This window comes from Bubalus kerabau, chromosome 4 (assembly GCF_029407905.1).
Source record: "Bubalus kerabau isolate K-KA32 ecotype Philippines breed swamp buffalo chromosome 4, PCC_UOA_SB_1v2, whole genome shotgun sequence".
NCBI lineage: Eukaryota > Metazoa > Chordata > Mammalia > Artiodactyla > Bovidae > Bubalus > Bubalus kerabau.
This window is the reverse complement of record NC_073627.1, coordinates 15,072,332-15,087,288: the sequence shown is the minus strand read 5'-3', so window position 1 is coordinate 15,087,288 and position 14,957 is coordinate 15,072,332. Positions and strand designations below refer to the sequence as shown.

At 43.4% G+C, this 14,957-nt stretch overlaps 1 protein-coding gene across 3 annotated transcripts in view; it reads right to left on the bottom strand.

The window, feature by feature from the left end:
• Positions 1–10,737, bottom strand: part of BPTF (bromodomain PHD finger transcription factor) — a 135,828-nt gene extending 125,091 nt beyond the window's left edge. Inside the window, exon 1 of one of the 3 annotated variants that reach the window (XM_055575491.1) lies at positions 9,952–10,737. In XM_055575491.1, the coding sequence (XP_055431466.1) occupies positions 9,952–10,585 (634 nt within the window). In that variant the 5' untranslated portion in view covers positions 10,586–10,737. The remainder of the gene's footprint in view (positions 1–9,951) is intronic. The other 2 variants (XM_055575490.1, XM_055575493.1) reach the window with 2 other exon arrangements.
• Between the last annotated feature and the right edge of the window lie 4,220 nt (positions 10,738–14,957).

The window sequence follows — 14,957 nt, the reverse complement described above, 5'->3', positions numbered from 1 at the left end:
ACTGAAGTCTGAGCTAGAGCCTATGCTCCAGCCCGCTCACCGTGACTGGAGGAAAAGCTAGAGCAGTAACGAAGGCCCAGCACTGTCAAAAATAAATAAATAAAAATTATTTTTAAAAAAAGAAAACAGTTTGGCAGTTTCTTAGGAAGTTAAAATATGCTTAGCATACAACCCTGTGTTTCCACTCCTCTTTACCTGTGAAAAAGGAAACCTTAACGTTTACACAAAAACCTCTAAGTGAATGTTTAGAGCAGTTTTATTTATAATCTCCAAAACCTAAAAACAACTCAGTTCAGTTCAGTCGCTCAGTCGTGTCCGACTCTCTGCGACCCCATGAATCGCAGCACGCCAGGCCTCCCTGTCCATCACCATCTCCCAGAGTTTACTCAGACTCACATCCATCGAGTCGGTGATGCCATCCAGCCATCTCATCCTCTGTCGTCCCCTTCTCCTCCTGCCCCCAATCCCTCCCAGCATCAGAGTCTTTTCCAATGAGTCAACTCTTCACATGAGGTGGCCAAAGTACTGGAGTTTCAGCTTTAGCATCAGTCCTTCCAAAGAACACCCAGGGCTGATCTCCTTTAACAACTCAAATGTTCTTAAATGGGTGAATGGATAAACCAACTGTGGTATATTCATATAATGAAATACCTAGTTGGCAACAAAAAGGAATGACCAAGACACAAGCCGTATCTTGGATAAATCTCAAATGCATTATACTCGGTAAAAGAAGCCAAACTCAGAAAGCTACATAGGTTGTAATCCCATTTATATGATATTCAGGGAAAGGCAAAACTGCAGGGACAGAAAATAGATCAGTGTGGCCTGGGGTGAGGGAGAGGAGTTGACTACTGGAGCATAGTTTAGGTGAGGTGATGGAACTGTTCTGTACTTCATGGTAGTGGTGGTTACATGACTGTATGTATTTGCTAAAACCTAAAGAGTCAAAACTGTACACTAAAAACGGTGAATTTACCATATATAAGTTGCACTTTAGTATTTTTTTTAAATTATCAATAATGAGAAACAAAAGACACTGTGTAAACAAACAGGATGCAAAGGAACACAGAACACAGTTTTTAGAAATTAAACATCTGACAGCTGAAATAAAAACTGATTTAATAGAAAGCTCGGAAGAGAAAATCTCCCAGAAAGCAGACCAAATTGACAACCAGATAAAAAGAATTGAAAAAGATAAGAAATTTTACATGAACAGTCTAAAATTCCTAACATCTAACTAAAGAGAAGTTCAACAAAAGAACAGATCAAATTTTGGGGAAAATTAGCAAATAATAAAGACATTTTCTCAGAACTAAAGAGTATGAGTCTGCAGATTAAAAGGGCCCACCAAGTACCCGGGCAGAATGAGTGAAAAAGAGCCACATCAAGGTATATGCAGTCCCTTTAAAACTTCAGAGTACTGGGGACCATGAAAAGAGCCTAAAAGCTTTGTTGCTGTTCGGTCACTTAAGTTTTGTCTGACTCTTTGCAACCCCACAGACTGCAGCACGCCAGGCTTCCCTGTCCTTCACTATCTCCTGGAGTTTGCTCAAACTCGTATCTATTGAGTTGGTGATGCCATCCAACCATCTCATCCTGTCGCCCCCTTCTCCTCCTGCCTTCAATCTTTCCCAGCATCAGGGTCTTTTCAAATGAGTCAGCTTACCGCATCAGGTGGCCAAAGTATTGGAGCTTCAGCTCCAGCATCAGTACTTCCAATGAGTATTCAGGGTCGATTTCCTTTAGGATTGACTGGTTTGATCTCCTTGCTGTCCAAGGGACTCTCAAGAGTCTTCTCCAGCACCACAATTCAAAAGTATTAATTCTTCAGTGCTCAGCCTTCTTTATGGTCCAACTCTTATATCCGTACATAAACTACTGAAAAAATCATAGCTTTGACTATACAGAACTCGGTCGGCAAAGTGATGTCTCTGCTTTTTAATACACTGTCTACGTCTGTCATAACTTTTCTTCCAAGGAGCAAGCGTCTTTTAATTTTGTGGCTCCAGTCACCGTCCACAGTGATTTTGGAGGGATAAAAACAGGTCAGACATGAGGTAATCAGGATGGCCCTTCACCTCACAACAGCAATCCTCGATGCTGGAGCACACCAAAGCAAACCTTTCAGTGAAAGTGCTTTTTTAAATTTAGAACCCTACCCCCTGCCAAATTCTCTACCAAGGATCAGAACTGAAAAGGGCATTTTCAAATACATAATGATTAAAAAAAAAAAAAACAAGTTTATTTATCATGCACCCACTCCTAGGAAGCAACTAGAGATTGTGCTGAAACAGACAAGTAAACCAAGGGGGCGGTAGGACCCAAGAAACAGAATCAACAGAGAAAGCAGCACAAAGAAGTTTCAGGAAACTCCCCGGCAGTGCAGCAGGCTAGTGTTCACTGCTGGGACCAGGTCCATTCCCTAGTCAGGGACTATGATCCCACAGACTGACTGTGTGGCATGGCTAAAAAGAAAAAAAGAAACCAAGATATGGGAAAAGTCTGCTGTATATCAAGGGAAAACAATCAGTTTATTTCATCTTAGTCATAACTTCTAAAAAATATTACTAAGAACATGTTGCAGTAAATGGAATTAAACATGCACACACACACGTCCAATGGGTATCTTTGGTGGTGGGATTATAGATAATTTTCATTTTCATCTTTATATTATGTTTTTTTCCCAAAGGAGTAAAACTGCACTGTTTTTCAATTTTTCACTGCAATTTTTAAAAACAACTTGAGAACAGATGAGATCTCAGGGGAAGGAGGGACATAGTGAGAGGGCCAGGGGCTGGTTTGAAAACCTAGAAAACTGGGGTTTAAGGAAAAGGCAGAGGAAGATGTCTTGGAGAAGGAACTACCAGAGAGCTGATATTATCAAGAGCACTTTTTCTATTTTAACGGTAAATAACAGAAGCCAATGTATTTTTTATTATAGTTCTAGAATAAATCAGATGTTAGGTAAACTAAATGTTCTGAATGGGGAAGTTAAACATTTAATAACCTTTTTAAAGGAGGGGGGGAATAAAGCTCTAGTTTAATGTGCACTTTTACTTAAATGTGGTCTTCAAAATATTTTCCTAAAAAAAAAAAAAAAAATTTTCTACCCTGTGAGTCAACTGACAGTTTTCCTACAGAATAAAATACTACCTTGCTACATTGTAGGTAAGGTTCCTATATTTTCACAGAATCTCAGCTTACAGTTCAGGAACAAATCAACAGACAAGAATAGCTACTATTTATTGAATCTTTACCCAGTACCAGGCACCGTTCTAGGCGTTTCACACACATTAAGCCATTCGGCCCTCACAACACACTGAGTCCAGTACTACAATATTTTACAAAAGAGGAAAGTGAGGTACAAAGACTTGAGCAAAATGCCCATCATCACAGAGCCCGGATTCCTAGATTCATTCATTCATCCATGAGGACGGGTTCCAGGTCCTTCATGCTTTAATCTCTATGCTACATGCTACCCCTCTAGATCCTTGACATTCATAAAAGATTTACCTAGAATCCTGAGATTCTCATGTATCATGATAGCCTAAGACTTCGTAGTGAGTTTATTTACACACGTGGGTGCCTCCAGAGCCTGCCACACGTGCTCACACTGACTGTGTGAAAATATGACTCCATTTACACTGCTCCTTCTCTGACAAACCTGGAATAAATTCTCCAAGCTGACCAAAAGCAATGCAAAAATCATAGATATTTTGGAAGACTTGCAAACTAGCTCTCATTCATCCTAAGAGAACTGTTTCAAAACAATTCCAAACAAAAAAAGTAAGTCTGGTTAAAGTGATTCTATTAAAATTGTATTTGTATTAAAAAAAAGTATTTGTAATTAATCCAGCTATAACATTCCTAGGATATACCCAAGAGAAATGAACACATCTTGTCCAGACAAAAACCTATACATGAACATTAGCAGCAGTGTTACTCACTATAGCCAAAAAGTGGAAACAATTCAGATGCCCATGGAGTGATGAATGGATGAACAAAAAGTGGTATATCCATATAAAGGCATATTATTTAAATATAGTACTGTTACATGCGCCAAGATCCATGCACCTTGAAACCATTAATCTAAATGAAAGAAGTTATATATTGTATGATTTTTTTTTTCATAAGAAATTTCCATGAGAGACAAACCAACAGAAAATGAAAGTAGTGGCTGCCAGGAGATGGAGCAGGGGAGGCAGAGAACAAGGACTGACTGCTGTGACTGTCACTGTTTCTTGCTGGGGTGATAAAAATATTCTGGAATTAGGTAGGGGTGATACATTCACAACTCCGTGAACACATTAAAAACCACTGAATAATACCTTTTTTTTAAAGGGTGAATTTTATGCTATGTATTCTGTATCTCAATACAACTGCTATTTTAAAAATGCAACTTTTAGGGATTCCCCTGGTGGTCCAGTGGTTAAGAGTCTGCCTTGGAATGCAGGAGAGAGAGGTTCAATCCCTGATCAGGGGTCCAAGATCAAACATGCCTTGGAGCGACTAAGCCACAGCCACAGAAGTCTATATGCTGCAGCTAAGACTCGTGGCAGCCAAATGAAGAAAATCAAAATTAAAAAAATAAAAGTGCAACTTTTAAAATGTTTTTGTATTTTTAAATGCAACCTTTATTCAATATGACTTGAAAATAATTCAGCAATTCAGATGTCCAATAAATGTTAGCTCTTACTGTTACTATTTTTAAAAACCATTCAGCAATCAAAAAATATTTGAGTAATGTAACTTAGTATCTAGAAAAATACATGAAAGAATTTGACATATACCAGTAGACAAAACAATTAAAACATTATATTTAGCTATATGCACTTTAATTCCATCTGTATGATTTTACTTTCAATCTTTTCAAGTGCATTCTGTAAGTTTTTTCCTTTTAAGAAATGTTCTAAAAAAAAAAAAAAGAAAAAAAATGTTCTACCTCCTGAGGGTTATCATTTTAAAAGACTGAAAGCATGGAAAAAAAAAATAGAAAAATAAGGGTCAGTGCTAAGCTAGTGCTAAATTATGAAGATGAGGCTCTAAGTGCCACAAGCAGGCATTCAAAGAGGAGAGAGATCAAGGTGATCATCAGTACTCTGGCAGGACTTCTAGGAAGAGATCCTCAGAGTGCGCTAAGGAGCAGGGAACGAGGGATCTACCCAGTGCAAAGACGGTATCTGCTAGGATCTGCTCCTGTCTTTGTCACCCAGACTACTGGTCTCCCATCACCCCCACCACCTTCTCATCCCCCTACATCCCCACTCCAAGAATCTGCAGTCACACGGAGGACGCAGTGTGCTGAAGAGGAAGAAAAGGTGGACCTGAGGAAAGAAACCAGAGCTCCTGGCCTTAGTATCCCCAGTCCTGTTGCACACACACATTTCAATACCCAGCTGCACTTCCACTCATACCCCAGCAGAGTTCTGGGCCTGGGTGGTACACAAGACCATCTATCCCTGCATACCTTGGACATACCTCTCTACCACTCACAGATCACGTCGTCCAACTTTGTAATAACTCTCTGGGGCCCTCATTTTCTTTAATTCTCATGTTTAACCTCTTCAAGTACTGATACCTGAAAACAGATCTTATTAATTCCTCTTATAATCCTGAATACCTGTTGCTATTGAAAACGCTGCCATTCTTACAGAGGCCTATCTGACGAAGTCCTCTGTCTACACTTCTGATGCTGTCCAGGATTGGAGAATTCTGAAGTACCTCCTGGACTGATGTTTCCATCCAGGGCTATAAAACCCATCCACATCCCCACCAGTTATCTGTCTTCTTTCAATCAGAACGGAAGCAACGCTAAATTTCCTGACGTCCCACTGAAATCATATCCACTTGTTTCCAGATCTTCTGACTGATCCCCAATACCCACAAGTGAAATAGATCTGAAATAGACTGGAGAGAAAAGAAAGGGCTTCAGATGTCACCTCTCCATTAATTTTCTCAATTTGCAGAGGGGGAAGAGCTGGCTAAATCAGCGATTTAATAGTATCCGTGATTTAATGTGCTTTTGTTTCACGCTCCTTGCATAGTGCTGATAGGAATATAGCACATCCCTCGGGTAGTCCAGAAATGAAAAACGACTGAGGACCACTGATCTAGCCCAATCCTTACCCAACAGATGAGGGAGAGAGGAAAAATGCTGTAGCCTGGTTCTCTAACTACCGCCCAACAGTTTCCTATTCATATACTCAGGTTCTTGCTAGAGGAGGTTACTTAAGACTGCCCACACTTGAAAGTCAGTGCCCTGGTTTATGCTACTCCCTCCCTGCCTCTGTCCATCCTCACTAGCTACATGTCCATCCACGCTGGCCACATCCCCATCCTCACTAGCCACATGCCCATCCCGGAAGCAGACATCCGTACCAGCTCCCCCATATAGCTTATGAGCCCGCCCTCCTTTAACTCTTCACAGTACTTTGTATCTATCTCACTTGTAGCAATCAGGAATCCCAAGCATACTGAAAAGATATTTGCTTGAAACTGGTGGGAATAAATGTTGTCAAACGAGTAACAAATTCTTCAGATAAATCGACAGTGCATTCATGGCACCTGTGCCACCCATCTCAACTGTCACAATCTTAGAGGACATAAATCACTAATTCTCCCAGGACAACACCAGGGCTTCTATTTTCTGAAGTCACCAGAAGTTCCGAATTTCAAAATAACAGCTAAGTATTCTCATAAGTCCCGCACAAGTTAAATGCAAGAATGGCTCTGTTTTAAAGTCTGACTTAACTTTTTTGAATTAGCAAACACTTGATTTCAAGGTGCTGTCAGAATTTTACCAAATGCCTATGCAAAACATTTTCTATACAATTCTTCTCAATGTACCTCAAAAGTATGTCATAAAACCTACTGTCTGAAATAATTCTAACTTTTAACAATAAAAATACTAAAAGCCTTATGCAACCAAATGCTTTGAACTTAAGCAAAACTAGATGATTTCAAATTTTTATTAACAAGTTGCCATCCCTATAGTAATATCTGTCATGTGAGGACCTTACATACCCATTTAAATTTTTTCTTCATTAAGAAGAAAACATCTCACCACCACTGAAAACTTTTTTAAATCTATGGTTTTAGAAAACTAATCTAGCAACATCAACCAATGTCCTTGCATCAACAGGTATATTACCTACGAAGTACTCAATATACGAACAGATGAATGAGTAATTTCTTATACTAAGTATATATCAAGTATAATTTCTTATTCTTATGTTAGTACTTAAGCCAACATTCTAGTTTACAAGACTTAATCAACTTATTCTAAATTACCAGGGAAGTATATTCCTCTTCTGAGTCTTGACAACATAGGTGGATTCGAATCCACCAAATGTATTTATTTATGAACTTCTGGGATATCTTAAACCAGTTCTAGACCATTTTTCCTTCCAAAGCATATACACATATATACACATTTATCTGGAAGTACACCCAACAAAACAAATGAAACAAGGGCTTAGCCTAAACAACTCACAACCATGAATTGTTATTCCAGGCAAGTGGACATATTCTGAAAGTTCAGGATGTAAAATGTATCATCTCTTTCACCATAGTCTTGAGAAATAATGTTTCAAAAGTTAAACATCTAACAAGTTAACACCACATCTAATAAAGAAAGGAAAATGCCTGGCAAGCAATATGAAACAGCGGCTCAAAACACACTAACTCTGCTACTATAAACTGGTCAAACTATCAAAATCTAATTAGGCCAATTTTTTAGCTTCCCACATCCAAAATATTTAGGAATTATGGTACCCACTGGAGAATCAGCACAACTTCATCTATTACAAGTTCTCACCTGCTAACAATCATTTGTCCAACCAACCTTCGATGAGCACCTGTAGTGTGCTCGAGGCACTGCACTAGGGACTACAGGGGCTGTAAGATTAGTATAAGGATATATAACCCTTAATTTCACACCAAGGTGAAGCATACACAAGGTAGACTATGAATGTCATTGGAAAAAACAAAATATCATGGAAGTACTTAAAGATATAAGGATCTTTTTAAAAAAGGAAACCTAACCACAAAATTGTAATTTAGCAGCATTTACACCGCTCTCAACCCTAAATATTACTTGCTAAGCCTTCAAAGAGGAGTTAAAGTTAGCTGAACCACCCTGCCAAAACGCCTTAGCTCTGTCTAATCTGAGAAAACTTCCTCCAATAGTATAATTTACTCTCCGCAAGTCTTTCAGTTCTGGGCTCCTGGTAGAAAAGACCACATGTGATTTTGTAAGGTAGAAATCATTACTATAAAAGATGCACTAAAAGTAAGTTGGCAAGAATGGTGTGTAGTCCTTTCCACATACAAGACATACACACTTGACATTTGATTCATTCTCTTCATTCTCCTGCCAGCTCTCCCTCACTCCACCCCAAAGACAGGCAGATATTACTGTCAGGCAAAAGAAATTACCTTTTTCCTTTGCTGGGAGGACAAGCTAAATGGGCTTACATCTGACTTAATACTCATACTCCTCCAATGAGTATTTAAGCATTTATTAAAAAAAAAAAAAAAAAGGTACATTTACATTTAACCACTTCTCCTATTCCAGTCTCTCTCTCTCTTTTTTTTTTTTTTTTTTGTCTTCATTGTAGAAGTTTTTATTTGAGGGGGCTGGTCCAGTCTCTTTTAAAAACAAGTGACACATCTTAATCACTGTAAGGCTCTATTCCTTCATGAACTTTAATTCGGAAATGCTCTGAAAACTGGATTCTAATTTAGTTCAGATTAAAAAAAATACAAAGGAAAAGATCTTGTAGGTTACTGCTATAAATTATGATTTTTTTTTCACAATTCAGTAAACTGCAACTACGAATTTAAAACACAGCAGCCATTGTGTTTATGTGTGTTTTTTAAATAAACAAAATGTATCTCAGCACCAGCCTAGAGAAGCTCTCTGAGAAAACAGGAGTCACCATGGAGAAGTTCATTGTAGATCAGGCAGGACTTATTACCCTCAGAAACAGAATGAAAAGAAAAAGTCATTTTGCATTAAATTTCCCTATACTTCTGTTGTGTGACTTGGAAGTTGGTCCAAAAGTTCATCTTCAGCAATTACGTCTGCATGATCAACCATACGTCTCTGCAACAGGTGACAGGAAACTGCATTTCTCAGGCAAAGGGATCATATTAGTTAAGACGCAAGTTCCTGCGGTCTCTTATTTTGCATTTTACCAAAATGATATTGGAATCAGATAAAATAGCAAATTTGTTTTGGTTTTCTTAGGTTTTTCTTCTTTGCTTTTTAATCAGACATTCACCAGCAACTGTTGCACGAGCCCATCAGCACTCAAGAATAAAAACACACACACAGGACCAGATAAGGCTCCCCTACTAACCCAACTGATCCATTTCCTTAAGACAGTTTTAAAACCACACAGCTCGGGGTGTGAAGAGAAGCATGTTGTGTGTGTGTGTGTTTGTATGGCACAATCTGTCTGAATCCTCCATTCCCTTTTTTTAGGAACCGATTATAGACGAAAAACCTAAAAGAAACCACATTAGAAATGCAAAGAGGTTTGCAAAACAAGAAGCTTCTTTCATTCCAAAAAACCAAACCAAAACAAGGGGAGAAAAATGAATGCAATGGATATGTGTGTGCCAAAGTTTCAACTATGCCCGGTGGAGACACTGCACTGGCACACATTTTTAAGAGGAAAAAGAGGGGGTTGAGGGGAGAGAGCGAGCAAGCGAGCGAGCGAGCGTGTGGCCTGAGAACTGCAACAATGCAATCTCCATTTTGAACAATGCGCCTCTTTCCTCTTGTAAATCTAGTTTTTTGCCACTTGATGGGCCGTCGCATTTCCCCTCCGTTTGGGGGCTGGGGGGAGGTGGGGGTGGGGGGAGACCAGAGAGGGAGTGAGCCACGGAGGAGGGAGGGGGGAGGAGGTGGGGAAGAAGTCTGCAGCAACCGGGCTGGGTGGGTACCTGGAGTGCTGCTATAGGTGCTATGGCTCCTGAAGCTGCTTTCCGTGCAGTAACTGGCGTCGTCGTCGTCGTCGTCTTCCATCTCCTCCGGATAGTCGGAGTCATCGTCGTCCTCCTCCATCTCATCCTCCTCCTCGTCCTCGGAATCCTGGGTCTCCTCGGCGTCGCCGTCCTCCTCCTCCTCCTCCTCCTCCTCCGAGACCATGTCCTCCTCCTCCTCCTCCTCTTCGCTCTCGTGGTCATCGTACACCACTTTGTTGACGGCCCTCCGGGCCGGGGTGGTCCGGGCCAGGTGGCCGCCGCCGCCCCCGCCCCCTGTCCTGCCGCCCCCGCCTCCTCGCCCCCCCCGGCCCGGGGCGCTGGTGCTGGGGGGGGCCGGCGGCGGCGGCGGCGGCGGCGGCGGCTTCCTCCGGCTACTGCTGCCCCCCCTGGGCGAGCTCAGCCGCGTCTTGGGCGCCACCTCAGCCTGGGCGGCGGCCCACCTGCCCCGGCTGCTGCCGCGGTGCCGCGAGCGGAGCCCCCCGATGGGTCCGGACGTGGGCGGCGGCGGCGGCGGCGGCGGCGGGGCCGGGGCGCAGCGCTCCGCAGCGGGAGCCGCGGGCTGCTTGGGCGGCCTGCCCCGCCGGCCCCTCATGTCGGAGCTGAGGCGGGGGGGAGAAGGGAAAGCGGAGGGGGGAGGGGCGGGCGGAGGGGTGGCGGTGGGGTGCGCCGGGGCCGGGTGGGGAGGCCCGCGGGGCCGGGCGGGAGGGGCCCGGCCGGCGGAAGCGGGTGGAGGGAGAAGGCTCAATCCGAATTGCTGGGGCCCCACTCCGGATCGCCTTCAGCCGCCATCTTGTTTCTTCCCTCTCGCTCGGTGACTGGGGGAACCGACAGCGGCCGCAGGCCCGGAGCGCGGTCACGTGAGCTGCGCCGCCGACGAGCCTGGGACGGAGCGAGGCCGCGCGGCGGCCGCTAGGGGGAGTGCGGGAGCGCTGGGTCGGGGGCGGAGAGCCCGGGGCGCCTCCGCGCGGCTTGGCTAGACCGCGGCCGCCGGCGGCTGTGAGGAGAGGGGCGCTCCGTGGCGAAGTGCCCCGTGTCGAAGGCCCCGGGAGTCTAAACTCACGGGGCCTCCTTCCCGTGTGTCCTCTTTCCCGGCTAGGAGACGAGGGCAGGGAAGCCCCCAAATTTGTCCCCGTCTTGTCCCCTTGGGGAAAATGATGCTAAGAGAGCCGGAGGGTATCGCGCCGCGGCGGGGCGGGGCGAGGGGCTGTGCAACTCCAGCGACAGAAGGGACAAGGTGAGCGCCAGCAACGGAGGGAAGTTACCTGGGGACTGTGAGACGAGCCCCCAGAACTGTGAAACCCCGAACGCTTGGCTTGTGAGGGTCCAGGAATTGATTCCAATGACAGCTGCTGAGATTGGGAGGGGTTGGAGGGGGCGCTGTGCTAGAAGCCCCGCCCTAAGCTGCCAGACCCTGAGGGAGGGTAGCTCTGAGACTCGGGATAAAATCCCCTCCCAAAAAGCCTTCGATAAACTTCAGAAAGCAACTATATTCCAGCCTCCTCCATCTTTGCCAGTGTCCCAGCTAGAAACTCGACCACCTCAGAAAGAGCTTTCTAATTTCTTCCTTGCTGTAGAAAGGATAACTTCTGTCCTTATACCTACTTTAAAATGTTGGATGTTTGAGTTATAGGGAGATAATTTTAATCTCTACCTGACAAGTAACAAAGTCTCGGCTAAACCCAGGGGACGAATCATGAGGATGAAATTTTAGGCATCCCGGGACCAAGCTGGGCTTCTCTCGTAGCTCAGTTGGTAAAGACGGCCCACAATGCAGGAGACCCGGGTTTGATCCCTGTGTCGGGAAGACTCCCCTGGAGAAGGAAATGGCAACCCACTCCAGTATTCTTGCCTGGAGAAACCCATGGACAGAGGAGCCGGGCAGGCTACAGGCCATGGGCTCACAAAGAGCCTGACACGACTTAGCGACTAAAACCACCAACCACCAGGGACCAAAACAGGGAGACAACTCGCAGTGGTCTGGGGCTAAGACCCAGACTGTATTTTATAATGTATTAATATTTATTGAAACATGTGACCACAAAGAAGTGATTTGTGTTAACAGGATTTGTGTTAACAGTTAACAGGATTTTGTCCACCAAGTGAATTATTAAAGTGGAGTTAGAAGGATAGAATGCATACGTGAAATGAAAATGAACATACAAGCATTAATGGCCAAATTCACTTATTCAATATATTAATAGTTCCATTGAGCGACAAGGGTGGCAAACTTATATGCCTTCAGGAACCAGGTAATTAATGAAAGTAAATCAAGTAAGCAAGGTGTGGACTTTTCACAGATGGAAGTGCCTTTGTTTGAAGAGGGCAGCTTTGGGAATGTGGCCTGAAATGGTCAGATCTTCAGATTTTTTTAAGAGAAGCTACACATGTGCATTGCACGTGAATCTTTTGGTTTTTAAATGTTGGCAACTGTCAATGAAAAAAATATACTTCAGATTAATCAAAATGAATGCAGTTCATCTATAGCCCAGAACCTACAAGTCTGCAACCTGTATCCTGCACTATTTAAAGTACAGTGCTAGGACTAGAGAAACCCCACAGGAAAGCAAGGAAGATTCAGCACAATCAAAAATAAAGACTACATTTGTAAAATAAATAAGTACAGTGCTAGGGACTTTCCCGGTGGTACAGTGGATAAGAATCCCCCTGCTAATGCAGAGGACATGGGTTCAATCCCTGGTCTAGGAAGATTCTAGAAGCCACGGTACAGCTAAGCCCATGCACCAAAACTGCTGAGCCCACATGCTGCAATTAATGAAGCCCCTCTGCCTAGCTCCACAAGAGAAGCCACTGTAATGAGAAGCCTGTGAGCTGAAATGAAGAGTAGCCCCCACTTACCGCAACTAGAGAATGCCAAAATAAATTATTCAAAAAAAAATGCAGGGGACACAGGTCTATGGCTGGTCCAGGAAGATATGCCTTGGGGCTCCTAAGCCCGTGCACCACAACTACTGAAGGCCGGGCACCCTAGGGCCCGTGCTCTGCAACAAGAGAAGTCACCACGATGAGAAGCCCACACACCACAACTAGAGAGAAGCCCCCGCTCTCACAGCAACCAAGACCCAGCACAGCCAAAAATAAATATTTTTTTAAGTACAATGCTAGGTACTTAAATACAAAGATATTTAAAATGGTGACAGCCTTCAGAGTCTACAATGTAATTGCAGAGGAAACCTATTTTAAAATAGATTCTCATTATTATAAGTGATCTAGAGATGATGTAAAGTATATGGGAGAAGGTGTGTCAGTTATATGAAATACTGTGCCATTTTATATAAAGACTTGAGCATGCTTGGATTTTGTTATTTGGGGGTGGGAGGGTGTGGGAAGAGCTGTCATAGAACCAATTCCCTGAGGATACCCAGGGACTATTGTAAATAGAATCCTAGCTCTCAGACTTTTAGCTTCCAGCTGGTTCAGTAGGCATGCATTCTCTGTCATTCCACTGTTTCCTAAAGTCAGATGCTTCTGGTTGTTGGGGTTCATAGTGGGGTCAGTGAATCTGATCAGACAGCCAGTTTCTTACTTCACTGTAAAGTTAGTTCCTTAGTCAGATGCTGTTATGGACTAAATGTCTGTGTCTCCACAAAATTCGCAAGGTGAAATCCTCCCCGCGAGTGTGATATATTAGGATATGGTGTCTTTGAGAGGTAATTGGGATTAGGCGAGACTGTGAGGGTGGAGCCTTCATGAATGGGAATATTGCCCTCATAAGATTATGAGAGAGCCTGCTTCCCATCTCTGCTCTGTGTGTGAGCAGAGCATCTCACACACCATCTCTGCGTGTGAGGATATAATGAGAAACAGGTAGTCTGCAGATTGGAAGGGGGCTCTCGCTAGAACCCAAACACACTGGCATCCTGATCCCAGACTTCCTGCTTCCAGATAGTGAGAAATAGATTTCTGTGGTTAATAAGCCACCCAGCCTATGGTAATTTGTGATAACAGTCTGAACTAAGACAGATGCCATAATGTATAAGATACCATGGTGGTGAATAAGGTATTCAGTAAACCCATTTAAGACGAGGATGGTAAAAGCATAGCTGGTAGGGGGGAAAAAAAGAAATTCAGTGTAGACCCCTTTCCGATGAGGTTGATTCACTGTACCTACCATGATAGAATTAATACATGATAGTGATTCCTTCTATTAATAAAACGGGCATTCTGCAGTGGCAACGGTCAGATACTCCTTGTCGAGGAGAAGCATGTGATGAGCTCGTGACTCCAATAAGCAGGCTAGGGTTGACTAGGAAAGAGCTTCATCCACCTGATCAGTCATCTTGTTCACTAATTTATTAAGGCTTCTTTAGCAGTGGAGACATTTTGATAAATATTCATATAGGATGCAATTACTCTCACTTCCTAAGTCTATTTTGAAAGGTTCATCTATGTCTATATCCTCTCTCCCAGACTGCCTTGTCACCAGCCTAAGTCCCAACCAACCAGGCCCATGAATTGGTGTAGTCTTTCTCAAGGGAAAGAGAACCCAAGAGTACAGCTCACAGCTTATGCCACTTCCAGTACCATTTTCAAGACCACCTCCAACTGCAGCTAGAACACTTTAGCAGTCCACTCCAAGCTGATACCATCTGTTACACCAAGTTCAAATGTCTTGCTTAGTCACCTAGTCACGGGAGTTTCCATAAAGCCATGGATGTGACTTGAGAGAGGAGCCATGGTAAAATGGGAATAAACAGACAGGAATATCTCATTTTATCATGCTTCGCTTTACCATGCTTTGCAGTATAGATACTGTTTTTACAAATTGAAGGCCAATGTGGCAAGTAGCTGGTATGTCAGCTCCCACAAAGTTGAGGGCTGATTCGATCTGAGAGGGACTGTAGGTTGCGTGAGATACGACACAGAGAGAGAAGTGAACGTGCTTTAACTTGGACTTGGGTAACTTGGAGAATGATGTATTACAGACCTGCAGTTAAGACTCAGAA